General features: G+C 39.6%; 1 protein-coding gene and 1 long non-coding RNA gene across 2 annotated transcripts; both read left to right on the top strand.

The window, feature by feature from the left end:
* Positions 1-7,009: 7,009 nt before the first annotated feature.
* atf5b (activating transcription factor 5b) lies at positions 7,010-12,541 on the top strand. Its single transcript, XM_014978318.2, has 4 exons — positions 7,010-7,525; positions 8,154-8,375; positions 8,733-9,921; positions 10,424-12,541. Exons 2-4 carry the CDS (start codon positions 8,237-8,239, stop codon positions 10,608-10,610), a joined length of 1,515 nt encoding a protein of 504 aa, XP_014833804.1. The 5' UTR covers positions 7,010-7,525; positions 8,154-8,236; the 3' UTR covers positions 10,611-12,541.
* Positions 12,542-16,664: 4,123 nt separating this feature from the next.
* LOC148155663 (uncharacterized) lies at positions 16,665-18,342 on the top strand. Its single transcript, XR_015765005.1, has 2 exons — positions 16,665-17,404; positions 18,044-18,342. It is a non-coding gene; the product is annotated as an uncharacterized LOC148155663 (long non-coding RNA).

Here is an 18,342-nt window from a genome sequence, read left to right as displayed (position 1 = left end):
TGTCTAACATGCTCATATTAACTCCTGTTATAAAGCTAATTAATTACATTGTATAAGTGCCCCCAGTGTGTGTGTGCGTGCGTGCGTGCGTGCGTGCGTGCGTGCGTGCGTGTGTGTGTGTGTGTGTGTGCCTGTGAACTGTGCAATTACGGCTTGGTTTGCTGATGCGCCCGGCTCCATATCGCACAGATGAGAGGAGCAAGTGACATGCTGCCTTGCTTGTTCTCCTCAGGGAACACTTATCAAAACAATACATCAGCCATCATTCAAACAGCCCTGCTCACTTTGAAGTCTCCCTGTCCTCTTGTTTTTTTAATCCTCAGGCTTTTCCCATTGTAATCCCACTGTAACTGCAGGGATTCTTCCCCATTTGCACCAATTGTTCATACAAACACAAAAACAACGCACACACACACACATATGCACACACACACACGCACGCACACGCAAACACACACAAAAGCACAATACATTGGGAGCAACTGGTTCAGTCGGAGGAGGCTGAATGTAAATGGGCTGGAGAGCTGGCACTTGCCATGCGTCTCTGCCTCTGTGTTGCCAATCCCTGTAAAAAGTTAATGTAAGCAGGATTCACAGGGAGCTGGCGGTGATGAAATTATGGTGTAACTGATGCCAATGTGCCATAGCAGAGGAGTGCATGGCCGCTCACGTCTTTGAAGGAGGCTCTTCCCATCGCTGCGATGCTCTGCTGGAGAAGGCTGCTGCATGCCTTGTACAGTACAAACGGACAGATGGAGGGCAATACTGCACAAAGAGCGGGCAATCGTTTTACTGCACACGAGTTTAAGCAATTCATACGTGGCTCCGCTATTGCGTTCAGAGCTGAAATAGTATGGGATGTATACAGATAATATGCAGTGTGTGGGGTAAACATGAAAGTGGTGGAGTTGTTTTTAATCCCGGCTGTTCAACTAAAATAAAATATGGAGCCTAAATATAAACAATGAATTCAAAACATTTGTTTTCCTCTGGAACAATGACACAATGTAAAGTTAAATATTATTGTCACCTTCTTAAAATAATTAAACTCAGTCTCTTTTCTTTTTGCTAAAAGATCATTTACTGAAAAAAAAAACTTAGTGAAAAGATGATTAGGCTATTATTTTAGACCATATTTAAAAAATATTAGTTTGAAAGTCAATTTCAGAAAGTGATACTACAACAACAAATTATTTTATTGGGCTTTCATGTGGTGACCAACACATAGTACTATGTGAAGTTCAGAGAATCAGAGTTATTTTTACCATCATAATTCTGAAAAGTGTGGCATGATTTTATTTTTAGCCCCCATTATGACTTTGTTGAACCACCTTTTGCTGGAATTCCAGGCAGGAATCTGTGGGGCTTGCTGGGGTTCTAGATACACAATGCCCATCTGACATATTTGCCTCATCTTCTCTACAAAACCGCTCAGGCTCCATCAGGTTGGTCGGAAAGTGTCCGCTAACATCAATTATCAAGTCTTGCCACAGATTCCTAATTTGATTTAGGCCTGTACATTTACTAGGCCAATCTAGTAATGTTTTTTGTCCTGACTATATTTCCACACATCTTCACATCATTGCTGTTTGAATAAAGCTTCCATACAGCATGATGCTGCCACTGCCATGTTTCATTGTGTGGGTATGGTGTGTTCAGGGTCGAATTTATTGTTAGTTGTTTTCCATGTTTGCTTGGAAGACCCTGTTTACAAAACAATGTTAGGACAGTAAGGCCTGAATCTATTGTTGTGTTTTGACCTCTTGTTGTACTTTGTTTAGCTGGACTGAAGACAAAAATGTCTTTGAGGGCTGTAAAGGTCGCTGACCCCTGGTTTAAGTGGACAGTCGTGACATGGTAGGCTTCCAGCTGTCTTTCCATTTTCAGATGGTTTTGATTGAACAGAGGTCTTCATGGTGCTGTTTATTTTTCTCCCATGTTCTCCAGTAAACCTGTGAGGCTTTCACAGAACGGCTGCATTTATACTCACAATAAATTACACACGAGTGGATTCTATTTACTAATTAGGTGTCTTCTGCTGCTCACACTGGATCTTATTTAGAAACAATGAAACCAAACGCTTGCCAGACTTTTCAGATTATTTTTTTCAGTGGAAAACATTTAAAAACCAGTAAGCTGTTTGTCTTCAGCATGTCTCTAATGTGCTGCTTTGTGCTCATCTGTTTGTGGTTGTAATTGTGCGCTCCCACTTCATAACTTTTCCTGATCCTTGTGAGCCACAGAGACTCCAAATTCATACACAGCTCCCCAAAAACAGCTGCTGCAAAAACGCAGCGCGTGCAAAACAATGTGGGGGTGTGCAGGAGCGCCGAGGGGGAAGGCCGTAAAAGCCCACAGCTCCAGGAATGCCAAAACCTTGTTTCTGAGGGGGGGTTGATGAGCCACTGTTGCCTATTACTATAGCAACAGGAAGACCTGGCTACTTCAATCAGCTCCTGGTTTGTCGGGCAGGCAGAGGATAGGCCAGGGAGCCGGGTGGGGAGACATCTTAGTTTTGCTAATGAGGCCAGCGGGACTGGCTAGGTGTCATCCTGACTGTACGACCTCAGCAGCGTCGTCACCTGTCATGATGCCCGTCGTGCTGGGGAGGTCAGACACACACACACACACACACACACACACACACACACACACACACACACACACACACACACACACACACACACACACACACACACACACACGCACGCACACACACAGGCAGACAGACAGCCAAAATGAGAGTAGTGATCATTAAAATACAGCCAGTCATCATCACTTTTCACCAGGACCAACACATTCAATCTGCTGGAGAGACACAGAGAACAACACACACACTGCCCACAGCACCAACACCCACAACATTTATGAATGGGTTTATTGTTTTAATGATTCACTAAAGCTCATATTTTAATTATATGAAGGCCGTGTGACATTACATCCAGTCCATGCATTGTGACATGAAGAACTCTTATGCGTTTCCACTGTTGGGGGCTGTTATTTATTGCTTTTCAAATTCATCTGCACAATATATATTTTCACTAAACCCCCCACCCCCCGAAAAACAGCACCTCTTAATTTTGGGATTTTTTTGTATCACACATAACCAAAATGATCAGGCCATTCTGAAAATGATTTATATCTGCCCTCAAGTATGCAAAGCACACAGCAGATTCAACATTATCATTTATAAAATAAGAGAAACCAATGTTTAGACAGTTGTTTGTAAAAAAAAGAACAAAAAAACACTAAGCACACCTCATTATTCAACAGCCTTTAGAGAACCCTTTCACAGATTTGTCATTTTAGTGAAAAGTTGAGTGCAAGGAGAAGTTTGATAGTAAAAGCAGCAAAAGCCAGTTGGAAAAATCAAATCCTTGACTTGACACTGAGTTAAGACATAGCATTTATAGATCCACAAACACAAATATTGTTCTTGAAAACATTTCTATCTGCAACAGGCTCTATAGGACACCACTTGCACACAGTAATTACATCTAATCATATTTTCAAATTTACTGATATTCATTGAAGCTCTTGTGTAACAAAAAGTGGAGAAAATAACAAAAATAACATTTGTGATCAAACTGCAAACTCAGCTTTAAAAAAAAAAGACAAAAAAAGACATCAATACCTGAAATTTATGATGACAATAATAAATCTGAATTCTTATCAAGATATAAAAAAAATGTCCTGGTAAATGATAAACAATGTGATAAATACTCAGTTCTACGTCAGAACCACACAGATTTATCAAGGACCTGAGTTTTACAGTGTCAGTATCACTCCTGTCCTGCTGCTGTGCTCCTGTGGAATCACACTGCAACATTTTCAGTTTCTCTCTGCATTTTGGTGGTGTTTGGTTGGTAACTGAGGTCCTCTGTTGGGGGGGGTGAGCAGGTCTTTAAAGGGGTTTGGCTCATTTGACTCAGTCAGTGTGAAACTCAACTGCAGCAACTGAAAAACTTTGGTTCTCAGGCGAACAGAGACTGTGACTCAGCTGTGGAGCTGGAGGCTTCAAATCACGGCCTAACATCATGATGTGTTTCTACCTGAAAGAAATCTGAATTCATGTTAGGAGAGGAAGTCAGAAGTTTAGAAGAGAATGAATGTTGACAGTAATTATTGTTCATTTTCCTCATTTACTGAAATCAGTCATTATTATCCCTGGTTCCAGACATAAAACACAAGAAATATGTACTTTTTTATTTTAATTATAAGACCAGGCTTTTCACTGTTTATACATTTCACTTAAATATCATTAATATATTTACTATTGAAAAGCAACATTTATTTATTAGGTTTATTTGATAGAAACACATTAACACAGACAAAGTGAATAAAGCAGCGGTTACCATGGTGCTTATAGCGTAAGCTAATTTGTGTCCCTAGATTGGCTTTTCTAAACAATATATCTAAAAAGTATTAAGATGCAATAATATTAAAAGTATAAAAGATGATATTGACAACATATGCTAAATCATACATGTGTATGTTTATTATTTTTACTTATTTTTTCTGGTGCCTTATTTTATTACTCATTGGACAGGAAAAAGGGCAAAGAGACAGAGACACACAACAAATGTCTGTTTTTAATAGAACAGAAAAATTGAAGGAAAATATGAATATGATTTTTTTCCCCACTCAAATTAACATTTTTCTAATGCCTGACAGATATAATTATTGGACCATGATGTGTTCAAGAATGTGGAACAGAGCTTATGTAAACAGCTCTGTTTACATCAGCTGAATTTTTCTTGTATGAACAAGAAAACCTCAGAAAGATTGTAATTCATTTTACTGAAGTGCACACTTGTATCTTCCATGTCGAAAAAAAAAGTCCCCTGATTGTCTTGGATTGCATTTGGAAAGTTTTCACAGAGCTTGACTTCAATTCCACATTTTATTTTCCATATTCCACCTTTTTCGACATTGTGAGAATGTGGAAAAACGTTTTTGAGATTTTTTGCAAATTTATTAAACGGTGTACACAGTTGATTGGAAAGGCACACACCTGTCAATAATAGGTTCCACAGTTGACAGTGCAGGTCAGAGGTCAAACACCAAGTATGAAAACAAATTAATTACCTGTAGATCTCAGAAACAGTATTGTCTTGAGGCACAAATCTGGGGAAACTGTTAAACCACTGTTATCAGCTTTCAGATTTATTTCAGTATTTTGACATATATTTTATAGGTGACTCTCATATCCATTTTTATTAAACTCAACAATCTTTAGACCTTCATCCTCCTACAGGTTTTAGGAGTTGAGGCCAATTTTCTAGAATATACAGGGACTCTAATCTATTAAATATGGTTGTCACATTTGGCTAAAATTGTTCTTTGTGGATGTTTAGATGTCTGGAAAGGTTTTAAATCATTTGTCTAATTGTTGCTAATTCTTACTTGGATGCTTTTACGGTTGGGAATTATTTTAAAACTAAGCATTGGTAGTTTATGTTGTATTTTTATTTTATTTTATTTTTGCTTGCTTTATAAGCACAGTGAGGTGTCTAATTCTCTCTAGGCTACTGACTGTTTCCAACTGTTTTTTGTTCAGTTTATTATTGATTGATCTAACTAACTAAAGCCATCAGAAGGTATTAGAAGCTACTGTCTACAAGAATATGTTTTTATTCTTAGCATATAGCTGCTTGCTACTCAACACCTTTTCTGTGACATTTCAAAATTGTCTAAATCTTAAAAAGAATAAAGATCAGTTAAAGCCCTGTACACTTGTTTACCACACAATCATCAGTATATATATATATATATATACATATATATATATATATATATATATATATATATATATTTTTTTTTTTTTTCTTTCAAAGTGAATGTATTTTTAAAGATACATTCACTTATATGACTCCTGTTAAAGGTTAAGACATTTTCAGAGGAGGTTTGTGTGGAGGCCTTTGTGATGGGTCTCTCTGCATCTAGCTCTCACACTGTAAGAACATTTATGAGTAAAAACATCACTGACCAAACATCCCTTCATTATCAGCTTGTTTTCATCTAAGAAATAGTGCGCCATAAAAACATACATACACACAAACTTGTCTCTGTTCAAATTCTGTCATTGATCAAAGAAAGGAATAAAAACAGGTTTTTTTTACTTAACTAACTTATGACAGCTGATAAAGCAGATCCAAGTTATTTTTAATTTATGTACATTTTAGAATTTCTTTCATTTCTTGTAATAATAATTATTATTATTAATGTGATAATGACTGATACTACATATCAAAATAAACAAATGAATAATTTAAAAAATCCTTAAATGACATATAATTTGGTATTTAAAACATTAAAATCAATGTCCACTTCTGTTTTCTTTAGAAAAAAACAAACAAAAAACAACATAAAAACAAAACTAAGGCATGAGAAAATAACTAGGATCAAAAATCTGTAAAAGAAAAGATCTGAATTCCTTTAAAATGTTTAGTAAAGTGATTGTTACTTTTTTGTTTAGATTTGCTTTTACTTTTTTCTTAAAAAGTAAACTCCAAAATACATCCACACATGTTACGCCAAATATTAATAACTAATTGAGGGGAAAAAATAGCATTTGCTGATTATGTGTCATTCCAGGTGCAGGAGAGTTTTTCCTCCTTCCCCACGCACCACTATTTCTGACCCACAGTCCGCCAGGCGCTGGTCTCAGGTCCCAGGTTGGCGTTAATGCCTAATGATTACCAATCAGAGAATAAGTGATGGCAGGGCCAATAGGAATAGAAAAGTTCTCCCTGATAAACCAATGATGGGGCCACAATGTTACAGCGTTCAGCGAATCCCTTGCGGATCTGATGCAACAGGACTGCAACTAAAGTTACTACTCCGAACTGCAACATGATGTCCTTCCGCAGAAGCGCACCCGAAACTAGTGCTGGGTGTTCCATCTGCTCGACATGTTCATTATTCATCCACACTGTCTGTTTTTTTTAGTTTTTAATTAAATAGTTTGATTCTCGCGTGATGAGAACGTTAATTAAATAGGTAACTAAGGGGTTATTAGCTTTCTAATTTTACGAACTACGAACATCCGTTTAGGCTTCTTTAACAACTTTTAAATCTGATGAAAGTAAAAAAAAAAACCTTTTGAAAAGCGAAATTAGATATTCTTGTGGGGAAGTATGACTTTTCTTGAAAAGAAAGTAAAAGTAACACCATGGTATTGACATAAATTGGAGCAGCACCTGTCGGACGGGCTCGTGCCGTTGACGCAAACAGCCCGAGGTCTCAGGATAATGGGAAAGTCCCCGGCTTCATGACGTAACGACCGCGAGAAGTCTGGAAACTGCGGATTGATCTCCAGCTAGGTGATCAGGTCTGGGCATTAGGAGTTGGAGAAGTAGCGGATTTAAAAACTTTCTGTCTGCAAGTCTGTTCGTGGTTCTAGCGCTCCATGAAGAGTCCCTGAGTTTCAAAAGCGAAATAATGGCTCTTTGAACGGCGTCCTCCTTCTGCGACGTGAAGCTTCGACTGCTTTGCTCCTACAAAACAACAGAGCAAGTATGGGGTGAGTACTGCTTTGGAGGAGCAGAGGAAAGTTAGCAGGGAAACAACAGCTGTTAGTTAACAGTTACTTTTAGACATTCGAACACTTTTTTACTGATTGGTTAGTGTAGTTATTAACTTGACACGCTACTTTAATTGATATTTCTATGTATAATGATTATTAGACTTTTTTATTTAAATAAAAATACAATTTTTTCAGTTTATAAAAAAATGGTATACTAAGAAATCCCAGGCATGTGTTTCACTTGGTTTACTAGTAAACTTTAAATTCTAAATAATTTTGTTCTACAAACCTGTTATTCCCAAACTAAAACAGTTTGGTTTTACTTTTGTTATTTGTTTAAAGTTATTTTATTTAAAATACATATTTAATTTTTTGTGTAGAGTTTTTTTTCTCAAGAAATTATTTTTTATTAAACGCCATAAATCCAATACACCCTAAACACTATAAAATTATAGGTCAACAACAGATTAAATTTAAGAGAATTAATATGAGATTATTTAAACTTAAAAAACTATGTTTAGCCATTTTTAAATTGACTCTTTTTTGTCTTGCGATATTATGAATTATTAATTGATATGCAATTAGATATTGTGGGTTTTAACAGCTTTCTTAAAATTTTTCACAGGTCTACAGTTAATTCCACAACTCTCGCCTCCAGCCAGCGCATGGTTTGTGCTTTTGGACAACACGATCGAAGCAGTCGACACGATGGCGGCATCGATCCTTCGCAAGAAAATTCCCCCCATTTCCACAGGCGAGCTCGGCTCTCCCCCTCTCCCACAGGCTAACCATAGCCAATCACGGCTTAGGTCGGGGGCGGAGCCAGCGGAGAGGCAGCGCTTAATTGGTGAGTTTTGCCAAGACGGTTTTTTATTTTTCCACATCCCGAGGTCGGAGCCGCAGTGCAGCACGGGGGCTAATGTCGTACAGTGAGTACTGCTAAGTGGATTTTTATCGAATGCAGACGATGCTGTTCAATCATTTTCAGATGATCGGTTAGTTGTTCGCTTGGATCTTATCGGATGTGTTGCTTGCTTTTGATTTAAGCCTTTTCAAATTGATGCTCGCTTCTTTTGATATTTTATTTTTTTTCTGTCTTTGTCATTTTTATTGTGCATATTTTATTCAAACAATTGCAACAAAATGGATTTCTTAAAGAAAAAAATTAACACATTCTTATGATTTTGTATCACATTTTTTCTAGGTGATGGTCACTCTGATTGGATGACAGAGAAAGTTGATTTGTCTTCATTTGTGTCAACGACCGAGTCTTCTCCGAGCTCATCTCTTCCACCCTCGCCGTTAGAACAAGATGTCAAGGTGCCCTCGGATCTGGAGGTTATGACCTCCCTTCTGCAGGAGGAGCTGGCTCAGTTGGAGGACTACTTCCGCTCAGAGTCCACATCCACCACAAATAAGTTGGAAAAATCCTCAAAATGTGACAAGGTTTCCCAAGCAATGGGCTCCCAGTCTTATTATCAGTTACCCTATGGCTCATACGGAACCAGCCAATCAGAAACCAGCCCTGTGGTAGTTACCTTGGCAACAGGGGAACTGGACCTGGCCAGCTTCTGTGGCGGTCCCATCAGCAGAACCAAAATTGCACGGCCCGCCCCGTACAGCTACCACCATCGCTACCACCACAACAATGGGCGCAGGATCCTGGGCGAGTCGGTGAAAGTCGGCGACGAAGTGGGTCTGGAAACATGGGGCTCCAGGGGATGTTACTCAGGGAGCACGGAGTTTTCTGTGAACCACTACTCCACACTGAAGACCGTGAGCAAGAACAGCATCGGGAGCGTGAAGAAGGTGAGAGAATGTGCTTTATCGTTGAAGGAGGAGGAGAGTTACTGTTTTTCCGAAGGAATGTTTTGCAGCGAAGAGATTGCCAGAGGTTTCTGCTTGGGTGGCTCATACGACAGCCACCACAAGCGAGAAGGACAGCTGATGCACAATGTGAAGGTCAATGTAAGTTACGACAGTGCGGGGCTTGAGGTCTTGCACTGCAGCAAGGATGGCGGACTCTCTGGAAGTCTTCCCCAAGAGACAATGGTGGCCGGCGACAGCTACTTCCATCAGTCCATGGCCAGCACGGATCCGTACCATAGCTTTATAGGAGACCTAGACCAGCCGGCTCAGGCACAGGCTGTGGAGCCCCAACACGGCCACTACCTCTATCCAGAATGCCTTGCGGACCAAAGCTACGAATGTCTGTCTAGAGGGGAAGGCGAGGGGCCACTGCTGGGTGCCCCCATACACCGTCCCACCCAGAGGTTAAAGGACGAGCCCTGTTCCATGAAGCCAGCCCTGGTGATGGGAGCAGGTTCCCTGGATACCAGCAATGGAGAGAGGAAGCAAAAGAAGAGAGACCAGAACAAAACCGCTGCTCACAGGTAAGCAACATCCTTCACTTTATTGTTTCCTTAGAAAGCATGCTCCAACCTTGGAGAACAGTTGAATCAAGACAAAGTGACAAAATAGGTTTAAGAGATGGGATGAACTCAGAGTATGAGTGATCATCTCTCAGTTCCCTACAACTTGTCGGGGTGAGAGATGGGTACACCCAGACCCAGGGCTGATGTGTGATCATGGTCCCCTCTATCAAGCAAAGACGATTTCGTCTTTTCCAGGATGGCTTGATTGTTACATAGACCACAGTGCTTTAGCTGTTCCTGTGGAGCGTAGGAGGGGATCGGAAATCCCCTCACTGGCTGCCAAATTCTGCCCCTCCTAGCTAATTATGTCAGGCAGTTTGGGCTGAACTCAGAACTGTAGATGAAAACTTAGGATAGTGAAGGGACCTTGACTCATGAGTAAATTTGCAAGGCAGCAAAAATCAGTAGATTCAACCTAATCCTCCCCCGCACACCCCTCACCCGTCTGTCCCTGTTACAGGTACAGGCTGCGTAAGAGGGCGGAACTGGACTCTCTGGAGGAGGAGCTGCATGGCCTCGAGGGACAGAACCGGGAGCTACGTGACAAGGCGGAGTCGGTGGAGCGAGAAATCCAGTACGTCAAAGATTTACTGATCGAGGTGTACAAAGCTCGCAGTCAGCGGCTCAAACAGGATGGCAGTGCCTGAAGACGCCCCCCTCAAACACCTTCCATCCCCCACTACCCCAACCTCACCTTCCGCTCACCTCAACCACCGTTCCTCCCAGCCAGCTCAGAGAGAACAACCACGCCAAGAGCACCAACCGGTTTTTGTCTCAGCACGATTGAAAGGGTAGTTGCATGATCCTGGTAGTTCATATCCAGAAAAACAAAAAAGAGAGACAGAACAGAAAGAAACTTTGTCCTGAAAAAGAGAGAGAAAAAGAGAAGTGTGGAAGTGGGTGAGTGAACTGTGAGAAGCCTTAGTGAGGTGGCTTCGTGAGGAGATGCCGAACTTGTCCGTGACCACTGTGATCCGAACTGAACTCACAGCCTTGTGACGACGCGCCGATGGATCGTCATCGCTCTCTGGATTCGTGGTAGTGATTTGAAATTTGCTTGTCGTTTTTTTTCGTGACACACATCGGCAGCATCAAGGCAGACTCATACTAAATATATATATTTTATTTTATAATTTTATTTTTACCTGATAACTTATCGTTTGGTTAAAACAATCAAATGAATAAAGGGGATTGCTGGTGAAAGTGTGTAACATGCTTTATGAATATTCACTACTGCAGACATTTAGAGAATTTGTATTGCTAAACTGTTGAGTACTTCCACTTGTCCTCCCCCTCCCTCTCCACTGAGATACCCGATGCATGTTTGATTTTGGAAAAGCATGTGCGAGTGTTATTTGAAGGCAATATTATGTTAACTGCATGGCTTCAAGATCTTCACTTCGCATTAGTTCTTCGTCCAATCAGCCTACGACTTTTCTCTCATCTTGTCCCATTGGTGCAATTCCCGCTCAGGTTTTTGGTTTCCTGGACGGAGAGCAATACATTTACCCCACTTTTTAGCCCCCTTATTTTACCCCTCTCTATCTGCCCCTTGACTTTATTTCGCGGACACACAATCACCTACCGAGGCAACTATGATTGTTGTCGACTTCCTGGGAATTTTGTTGTCAATCAGCTCAATTTGATGTATCTTAAGATTCAGGTCCTTTTTTTATTATTGGATGTCAATTTCAGGAAATTTCTTATTCATCAGGTAGATTACAGCCAAATAAACCAGTTATGTGGTGTCGCTCATCTCTGCCTTTGGACTGTTTTTGTTTCGGCTGCATGGTGCTTATCAGACGTTTGTCTTGCAGCCATCAGAATGCTTATGTCAGCTGGCTGCAGTGACCAGGTAGGGTTTGGGATTAGGGTTGCACACGTTGAGTAATATCACAAAGAGCAAAATCATAAAGAAATGCAGGCTTTGATTGACAGCTTAGCTTAATAAAACCGTTGTCCTTAAGAATTCTGATCTGATATTAAATCACTTTGTCCAAACAACTCAATTGGGGGGTGAGGAAGCATGGCTGATCCAGCTGCCCCCACCCCCAACAAAAGACATTTACCCACTTTGTTCATTCATCACGATGGTTTCCCCATGGGGCCGAGTGGAATCGTATCAAGCTGCAGCTGTCAACAGACAACAGAAGTTGCCTATCTTATCTGCTACAGCTTGAAGAGGTTGTTTGCGTGTGTGTGTGTGTGTGTGTGTGAAATCTCTTGGTATCTCCCCTAGCAGTTGTAGGCCTTTCAAGTGAATGAGGCAATATCGCACAATACTTGCCGGAGACGGAGAGAAACGCAAAGTGAAGTGTGAGAATGAGAGCGAGCTGGGCTGACAGAGAATGTCATTAAAGCCTATCGCTTCTGTTTGTTGGGGGGGAGAAAAAAAAAACTGACAAAGATTCATAAGACTTCATTATAACTCAACATTGATTTGTTTCTGTTTGTGTAAGATATGACATGGAAATGAATACCAAATAGATTCTCATGTTGAAGCTTAGAGTCTCATTACCACTGGCGAACATCGTAATGATGTGTGTAAATAAATTTAAATAAAAGTGAACAGATGAAACGTGTGAGTTTGTGGTTATTTCTATGTCTGTGTTAGTGGTGGATCAGAGCATAAAGGTAAAGCTGCAATAAATATGTGCCTGAATTTATGGTTTATGATGTGCTTACAGGCAGAAATTGATCATTGCTCACTAAAAATATTTTTAAGTCTTTCTTGTCTTTTTAGATTTTGACACAAATGCAAGGAAAATTCTCAATGTATATAAAAACAGGGTTTCTATGCAGTCTGGAATCTCCATTGGTCATTTTCTCCAGGTTTGGATAAAAATAGAAAAAAAAAAAACCCTGAGTACTGAAACATTTTTGATTTCCCAAACTTTTTCTTATTCTATCACCAAAAAGACAAAATCAGAATTTTGAAAGCAAAAAAAAACAAAAAAACAATTCTTTACTTTTTAAGGTATCATATTTTCCTTATTTGTCTGTTGGCTGAAACATTTAACCATGATTTTATTTTATGTTAAACTAGTTGAAAATTGATCTAGTTTAATACTAATTAATCTAAATTTAGTTGAAAAAATATATTTTTCAATTTTAGGTTTCTGGATTTAATCATGTCTTTTTTTTAAGCGTAAAGGCTGAAAAAAATACTTAGAAAAATTAATTGATTTTAGATAACCTAGCTGAGTGAGATAACCCACAGTTAATTTAAAATGGATAATTTAGCTTGTTTTTTTTTGGCATCCAAGAATTAGATAAGGTTACGTCTTACTTTTACAAACAGATTAAGTTTTTTTTTTAAAGTAGAGAAAACACTTTAAAATTTGAGTCTGGGAAAGTATAGAACTTCCAGTTAATAAAAGTGTAGAAACCCTGTAAAAAAGAACAAAAATAAAATCAGATAGTGAGAACATTTATCTTTGAATCATGAGTAGAATATTTCGTGTTACTACAATGTCAACACACATCACCACCACCAGGTGTCACTCTAAGCTTTAAAAGAGCCTCACCTTTTCTTCCAATGCCCCAGTTCGGTAAGATTAAACAGACAGCGGTGTCACGGTGGCAAAATGCTGTAAAAGAGCTAAGCTGTTTATGTAAAGAATTAAGATTTAAAAAAAGTCATGCTTTTTTTTGAGAAGGAAAAATGATACAGTAAAAACTAGAATCAAAATAACAAATTTATTTTCAGTCTCCTTGAGTACTTTGTTCAGCCATTTTTCTGTGCAATTACAGCTGTAAATTTTCAGCTTTGCACATGTAGCACAAATGTGCTTTTGAGATGTTTTAGGTACACTTTCTACAGTCAGAAAAGATTTAAAAAGTTCACATCTAAAATTAGTTTCACATTATGCAAAAAAAAAAAACAATGTATACAATCTTTTGTAAATATCACTGCTCATCTGTTAGAAAAATGTCTGGCAGAGTTACAGTATGTAAATGAATTGGTTTGTTGCTGTTATATTGAGAGGTGTGGTGTGGAAAGAGAAGTCAGTCAATCTTGGCTGTACAGAAAAGCAAAGCTTACCCAGATAGCACATGATGTTAAATCAACGTTGAAAAATAGTTAGAATCGTTGATTTTTGGTTGAAGTCGACAAAGGACGGTGGATCAACCATCAAACAACCATCCAATCAAACCGTTGAAACTGTGACATTGAATCAATGTTGTTTTGTGGTTGAAATCTAATGACTGAAATGCTGATGTCTGATCAACATCTGATCAATATTGAATCAATGTCAGATGTATTGCCGCACCCCTTCCCCTCCTCTCCTCCTCATCAGAGCTCTGGGTCAGAGCATTTTATTACTGAGCGGGGGTTATCACATTTAAATTAAGCACTGTAGAGGATAGTCGGTGGTGATTCCTTTCTGTACATTTTCTTACTTTTTCATAACAATTCTCACTGACTGTGTGTGTGATATATTGACACAAAAACATCTACAACTTACTACAAGGAGTGGAGCGATCCACCCCCACCGTTTACATGAGTGGGATAGCCCAACCACACAGCTGCTTTGCTGTTGGCTTGTTGGAAAATATGTTAATTCAATGTTGAATTATCATCACAAAGGTTGCATGTTTGGTTGAGGTCGACAACTGATGGTGGATCAACTATAAAACAACCATTCAATTCTAGCCAATTAACTAATGTTGAAACTGTGTCATTGAATCAATGTTTTGTGGTTGACATCAAATAAATGAAATGCCAACGTCGAATCCAGTGTGTTTCACCACTGGTCCTCCAGCCCCTACAAGTTTTAGGCATTTCCCTAATTCAACACACATGATATTAATTGACGTCTGATTAACGGGGTTTTGCTGAACTGAAAAAACGCAGGTCAGTTTGATTGACGTCAAGGTTTGGGGAAGAACTACCCAGATAGCACACGATGTTAATTCAATGTTGAATTATGATCACAAAGGCTGCATGTATGGTTCAGGTCAACGACAGAAGCTGGATCAACCATCAAACAACCATTCAATTCTAGCCAATTAACATTCATTGATTGAAATGCCACATCAAATCCAGTGTTTTTCAGCACCGGCACCAGGCACACTGCCCTGCAAGTTTTAGGCATTTCCCTAATTCAGCACACATGATTTTAATTAACATTTGATTAACAAGGTTTTGCTGAACTGAAAGCATGCAGGTCAGTTTGCCTTGAGGATAAGGTTTGGGGAAAAACTAGTAATCAAAGTGTTCAGGTGTTTTTTGCACCCCTCACCACCGCCTGCCATTCAAACGCCCAACCCGCCAAAGGCACACACACACCTCTTTCCCCCCCACCTGGGCCCATCTACCCCTCAATCGGGTGAAACAACTTTAATTTTAAGTGAGGGTTTTTCATTTTTTAAAAGATTGTTTTGGCTAGTGGCCTTTATTTGATAGTTAATTGACAGGAAGGTGGGTAATGAGAGAAGGGGGGTAATGCAGCAAGGGTCGCCAGGGTCAGGAATTGAACCTGCGACAGCTGTGTTGAGGACTGAGTCCTTGATTGTGGTTTGTGCTTAACCCCTGCGCCACCACAGCACAACCCCTTTTAGGTTAGGGTTAATCACGTTTTAACTTAAGCACTATGTGTTGACAACACTGAGTTGTGATTCCGTTCTGTACCCAGATTCACTAGCGGAACAAGTCAGCGTTGGGCCGAGGGGCGGGGCTAATTACCGGACCCCTAACGAATCACCAGGCCCCTGACGTTTATCGCCTGCGCTACCAGAAACTGTTGAGCGAGGGGCGGGGAGGTTGGTCTGCGTTTTTTGGTTGATCTTTACCCAGGAAACACATCGGCTAAACCGTGAGTGAAACGGTCACTGGGACTGACTAGTATATATTCCATTGAGGGAAAGTAACTTTAACATTAAATAGACCTTTCTCAACAGGCGGTAGACTTTCTCAGTCTATAATCAGATATTTAAGCCCCCCCCCCATAGCTCTGCGCCTACCCAGATTGCACATGATGGCAATTCAACATTGAATTAACATCTTTTGCCAACAAGCCAACAGCAAAGTGGCTGTGTGTTTGGGACATCCCACTCATGTAAATAGCAGGGGTGGACCGCTCCACTCCTTGTAGTAAGTTGTAGATGTTTTTGTGTCAATATATCACACACAAACGGTCAGTAGGACTTTTTTATGAAAAAGAAAGAAAATGTACAGAAATGAATCTTCACCCACTATCCTTTACAGAGGTTAATTTAAAATGTGATAACCCCCACTCACTAATAAAATGCTTTGACCCAGAGCGCTGATGAGGAGGAGAGGAGGGGAAGGGGTGTGGCAAAACAGCTGACATTGATTCAACATTGATTCAACATTGATTCAACATTGATCAGTCGTTGATCAGACATTAGCATTTCATTCATTAGATTTCAACCACAAAACAACATTGACTCAATGACACAGTTTCAACATTGGTTACTTGGCTGGAGGTGGATGGTTGTTTGATGGTTGATCAACCATCAGTTGTTGACCTCAACCAAAAATCAACCATTCTGACTATAATTCAACGTTTATTTACCATTGTGTGCAATCTGGGCAGTTTGTTGCATCCCTCATCACCTCCTCATCTGCCCTTACTCCCTCCCAAATCTCCCCCCATCCAGCCGCTCCTCCCAACCTTCCCCTCTTTACCCCCTCTCATTCCTCCTTCCCTCCCCCTCCTTGAGCTCTGGGTCAGAACATTTTATTACTAAGTGGGGGTTAATCATGTTTCAAATTAAGCACTACATGTTGAGAACAGTGGGTTGTGATTCCTTTCTGTACATTTTCTTACTTGTCTGTAAATATTACTGACTGCATAATGTGTTGACACAAAAACATCTACAAGTCTCTACTAGGAGTTGTACAGTCCACCTCCCCGTTTTTACACTAGTGGTTTGTCCCAACCAAACAGCCACTTTGCTGCTGGCTTGTTTGCATCCGGCTTCTGAATTGAATTCTCCGCTGAGCACTTTTATGGTAAGTTTTTCAATATTACTTTGATCTTAAATGTGTTTATTGAAAAATAAGGGCATTGTTTTGTGTCCATAGTAATCCTGGTTATTTTGGGGCAAAACGGATATTTTTAATAATTGAGGTCATGTCTCCTTTTGTATTATTTTCATCCTACCCACCACTCCAGGCCTAAGTATGAAATCCTGCGAGATTTTGTGGGATTTGAGTTTTTAAAATAGGGCGGGGCCTATTGTTTGGTCTGGGAGAGCATGTGGTGGACAAGGAAGTGTAAGGCTGGCTGCTCCAGGTGGGCTTTAAATTGTTGTGATAGTAATCACTTGTTTTTAACTTTTTATTATGATATGCTTAGGGACGTGCTTAAATGAGCCTCTGTACCAGAACAGCTGAGTTGGATGATTACATGACCGTCTGCAGCCATCAAGAAGTGCAGAAGGTTGTTAATCATCCACAGATTCAATCCAGGTGAGGCAGAAGGGAAACACTTAACATGTAAGGCAGGTGAAACACTGAACTAAACCTGCTAATGACTGATTCAGTCTGTTGATTCTTGGATTGGTAACTGGTTAAATTGAACTGGACTATTGTTACTTGTGTGGGATCTTTATTAGCATATAGACACTTTTTAAGGAATTTAATCAACTTATTTGGAAATATTTGTAGTTGATGGAAGATTGAACCAGCTATTTGATGGAAGTTTATTCTGTAAAAATTATAATTTTTCCAACTACACTATAAATCACCTTTTGTTCGATTTATTTGTCTCTGGTGTGTTAAATAAACCTGATCCTCCCTGAGTTTTATTGTTAGGTTTTCTGATAAACAGCCCTTTATTTTAAATATTGATTTTATATCAATATCATAAATCCTACACTATACTGCAGCTTGATGGGTAAATGCAGTTGTATATGTAAACATTAAGATAAATATTAATGAGAGATTAAGATATTAATTTAACAGTGAGTGTACATGGGGAACTATATGGTTTGTATTTGTTCTCAGACCTGTAACCAGTACACTGTTTAATCTTTCATTGTGTTTCAGAACTTTTCAAATGTTTATCATATTTCTAACCGGCACCCTCCTCACTTTAATTTTTTTCAGCCGTTGCTCTGCAGTTTGACCGAAAGCTGACTCTTGAGGACTGCAGTGGAACCGTAAAGAAGTGGCTTCATTACGCGCCAGAATGAGAGGAAGACATCGCAAGGAATCAAAGTGACGCCAACCAGAGTCAAACTGGGGTTACCACAACTTGTACTGTTTCCCTACTTCATACAGTACAAAGCTTAACCTCATGGACTCTGTTCTTCTGTGGACAACATACTGTTGTTTTGACAGTCAAAAAGGAATCAAATATATTTAAAGATCTGTCCCTCTTTTCTTAAATAAAATGTTAAATCAAA

The sequence above is a fragment of the Poecilia mexicana genome, unplaced genomic scaffold, assembly GCF_051168715.1.
Source record: "Poecilia mexicana isolate PSO_F unplaced genomic scaffold, ASM5116871v1 scaffold_13, whole genome shotgun sequence".
In the NCBI taxonomy this organism is placed as follows: domain Eukaryota; kingdom Metazoa; phylum Chordata; class Actinopteri; order Cyprinodontiformes; family Poeciliidae; genus Poecilia; species Poecilia mexicana.
This window is presented reverse-complemented; position numbering and strand designations above follow the sequence as displayed.